Here is a 3148-nt window from a genome sequence, read left to right as displayed (position 1 = left end):
TTTTCCTTTCTTTCTCTTTTTCTTTTCTTTTTAAACTTCAGGTATCTTTTTTGGTCAATTTAATGAAAAAAAAAAAAAAAAGAATAACTCAGTAAAATAAAGTTTAAAAAGGAGAAAGTGAATGATAATATAAGAAATGTTTTAGAATTTTAAAAAATGGGTTTTGGTAGCGTGACTATAGAAATGCTTAACATTTTATAATCACAGAGACTGGGTTCAGTGTCAACTGGATGACTGAACTTCTGAAAACAGGGATGTTAGAAGGAATTGCATTGTATACCGCAGATTAAAAGTCACGTGTGTAAATAGAATAGGTATAGTGTTTGAGTTTTAAAATAGGTTTAGGGATTTAAAACTTTTTTCTATCAAATCAAGAGAAAAATAGTTCAGTGAAATTTCCAGATAATTAACAGGCTAGAAAAAAATATGTCTGGAATCTTGCTCATAGGGAGCGGCAATTTCTATTTTTATTGAACATTTCAATGTTTAAAACGTTGGCTAAGTCAAGAGAACCTGCCTGTGAGGTGGAAGAAGCCTTCAGGATCATGGATATCTCAAGCCATGCTTTCATTTTCTACATAAATTAAAATCAGTACACTAACCCGAAAACCACCATGGGCACTGTTCTAATGCAGAATCACATCTTTATAAATTAGGGGTTTTCAGGCAGGTGAACCTAATTTTACACTCCTGTCCACACACTAACTGAGCCAACTAGACCATGGTCAATTGCCCAGCACTGGCATTTTCATGAACATGTCGTGAATAAAATTCAATTTTAAAATGTAAACACTAAGTACAGTTACAGTTCTCACTCTCCACCAACCCCACTCAGAGTCCAGTGTGGGGAAGCAAGAAGCTTATTATTATTATTAACATTTATTATGGTAGAACTTAAAGAACTAAATACTCACATCCACTCTGTGAGTTGTACTTGAGGTCCCCAATGGCTGCTATATTGCATTTTCTAAGATGGCCAAAGCTCTTTATCAGAACGTTTGTCACAGTAGGATTTGCTAGTGGCCTCCTTCCTCAGGAGAACGGGTCCCACCGTGCTAAGTCCCAGGTGCCACTGCTAGTGAGTTAACACTGGAGAGGAGCTGTGCATCTCATGAACAGATAGGAATGACCCTGCTTATGCACCACAGCCTGGGGAGAACTGCGGAAAAGTCACTCCAATAATTTTCCAAAGGGCTCAATCCTCTCCCTCTTTCCTAACCTGGTTGAGAAAGACTTTGAGGATATGTATGGAAAGTTAGCATTTTTTCAAGCCCAGGAGGTTGTCCAGTGCATCCCATAGCAAGCAGAAGGCACTAATAAGCTATTTATGATTGACTGACACGAAAAACTAGTTGCGTACATGAATCTGAGTTGAAAACCACATTCTTCTCATCTGATTGTTAGTGGATCACACTGTAAATTATGAAACAGAAAGTGTGTTGTGGAGTGGGGCCCCAGATGAGTCATCAGGAAATCAAAGTCATTTATGAAAAGAAATGAATTAAGTTGGAAAGTGTGTGGTCTTTCACTGAATAAGGGCTAACGATCCTCAGTTGGAGGTGAAACATGAATAGAAACAGGCTTAATGTGACCACTGTTCATCAGTTTACAGTGACCAAGACAAAACACTTCGGAGGTGTGTGCCAGACAGAAAATTCTGCCATCTTCCAGCCCTGCCCACACACCTAAATAGCCTTCCCTGCCAGGACAACTCTGTGTGGAGGGAAAAGGGGGCGTACACCCTACATCAGCACACGCTCTTACACAGGCAGTAAAACCCACTTTTATTTACAGTTTGGAAAGCAAACAGGCTGCCCACAAAGAATGGTTGGGAAACTTGAAGTGGTTTATTTTGTACTGTTTAAAAAAAAAAAAAGCATGGATCATCATTGATTCATCTGTATAAACAGACTTCCTGGCAAGGGTAGCGAAGTTTTTAACTTCCCATTCAAAAACTTCACAACTTCAAGTCTTTGAAATGCACCTGAATTCCCCGCCCCCCCTTTCTTTTCTATAGCACATTGTCATAGTAATTAGCTGACTCATGAAGTGGGAGAATTTCTTTTAAAAGAAAGTCCAAAATCTTCAGTAGTATGTTTTAGGACAAATTTGCATTCTCTTGGTCAGTATCCATTTTAACAGTACTATTTTTCTTTCATTTTTCCTGAAAGATACAAAGTGGAGGAAATAGGCAAACCTGTACCATTCAGATCAAAGCACAAAATATCATTTAAAAAAATGAATACCTAAGACATACCTGCCACACTTTTCTGCCAATTGCCTCAGCTTTAAAAAACGATCTCAAGTGTCCCTGCATGTCCACCTGCCCTCCACCAGCAGGCTCTGCAGCCGGTGCCCACTGACTGCCTCTGGAGGGTAACTGCTCTTTGTCACTTGTCATGAAGCCTGCAGTTTGATATCCTGGCCTTCACATGCAATTTCAGAAACTCAAATGACACTGTATGGCCTTGTTTTAAATCTTTTTTTTAGTGCAGTTTGGCAAGTATCCCAATGAAATTCAACTCTAGGTTAAAAGTACCAAACAGAGATAGAGTTAAGTGCCTCTATGACTCTGAGCTGCCCAGAGGCGCTGAAGAGTTTAGGAAATAGAAAACCGAATGGCCCCGGGGCTGAAGGGCTGCAGACACCTGTTGCTTTACCTCAACAGCACAGTTACCCACAGAGACACAGAGCTGAGGCACAACAGCAATCAGGTCGCTGGGCTGCTGTGAATGTCTTTAAAGGCCAACAACCCCTGTCACCCATCCCCCCCATCTCAGAAACGTTGGTGTCATCCCCACTACTAGTCACAGAGCTAAGAACAGCAAGCATTGAACACGGAAACCTGATCTCTTCTGCGCACCTCCCCTCCCAGCCCTGCCGTGCATCCCGCTGCAGGCCCTCTCTACCTGATTTTAACTGCTCTTTGGTTTGGGTTTCTAGAAAAGAGATTATAGAGCTGTCTGGCGCGACCACCCTAGATGGCCAGGTCGCCCGGCCTGGCGCGACCGCTGCTGGCCTTGCTGGCGCGGCCGGGGTCGGCGGGCGTCTCCGCCGCGGTGGTCCCCGCCTGCTCCCCCTCCTCCGACGTCCCGGCCAGGGCGCTCCCCTCCAGGCTGCTGCCGCTGCCGGCCCCCAGCAGCAGGGG

At 43.1% G+C, this 3148-nt stretch overlaps 1 protein-coding gene across 1 annotated transcript in view; it reads right to left on the bottom strand.

The window, feature by feature from the left end:
• Positions 1-2977: 2977 nt before the first annotated feature.
• Positions 2978-3148, bottom strand: part of GJA3 (gap junction protein, alpha 3, 46kDa) — a 1529-nt gene continuing 1358 nt past the window's right edge. Inside the window, exon 2 of the mRNA XM_008569096.1 lies at positions 2978-3125. Coding sequence (XP_008567318.1) covers positions 2978-3125 — 148 coding nt within the window. The remainder of the gene's footprint in view (positions 3126-3148) is intronic.

The sequence above is a fragment of the Galeopterus variegatus genome, unplaced genomic scaffold (assembly GCF_000696425.1).
Source record: "Galeopterus variegatus unplaced genomic scaffold, G_variegatus-3.0.2 Scaffold465, whole genome shotgun sequence".
Classification (NCBI taxonomy): Eukaryota; Metazoa; Chordata; class Mammalia; order Dermoptera; family Cynocephalidae; genus Galeopterus; species Galeopterus variegatus.
The sequence above is the reverse complement of the archived record's forward strand: the minus strand, read 5'-3'. Positions and strand labels throughout refer to the sequence as shown.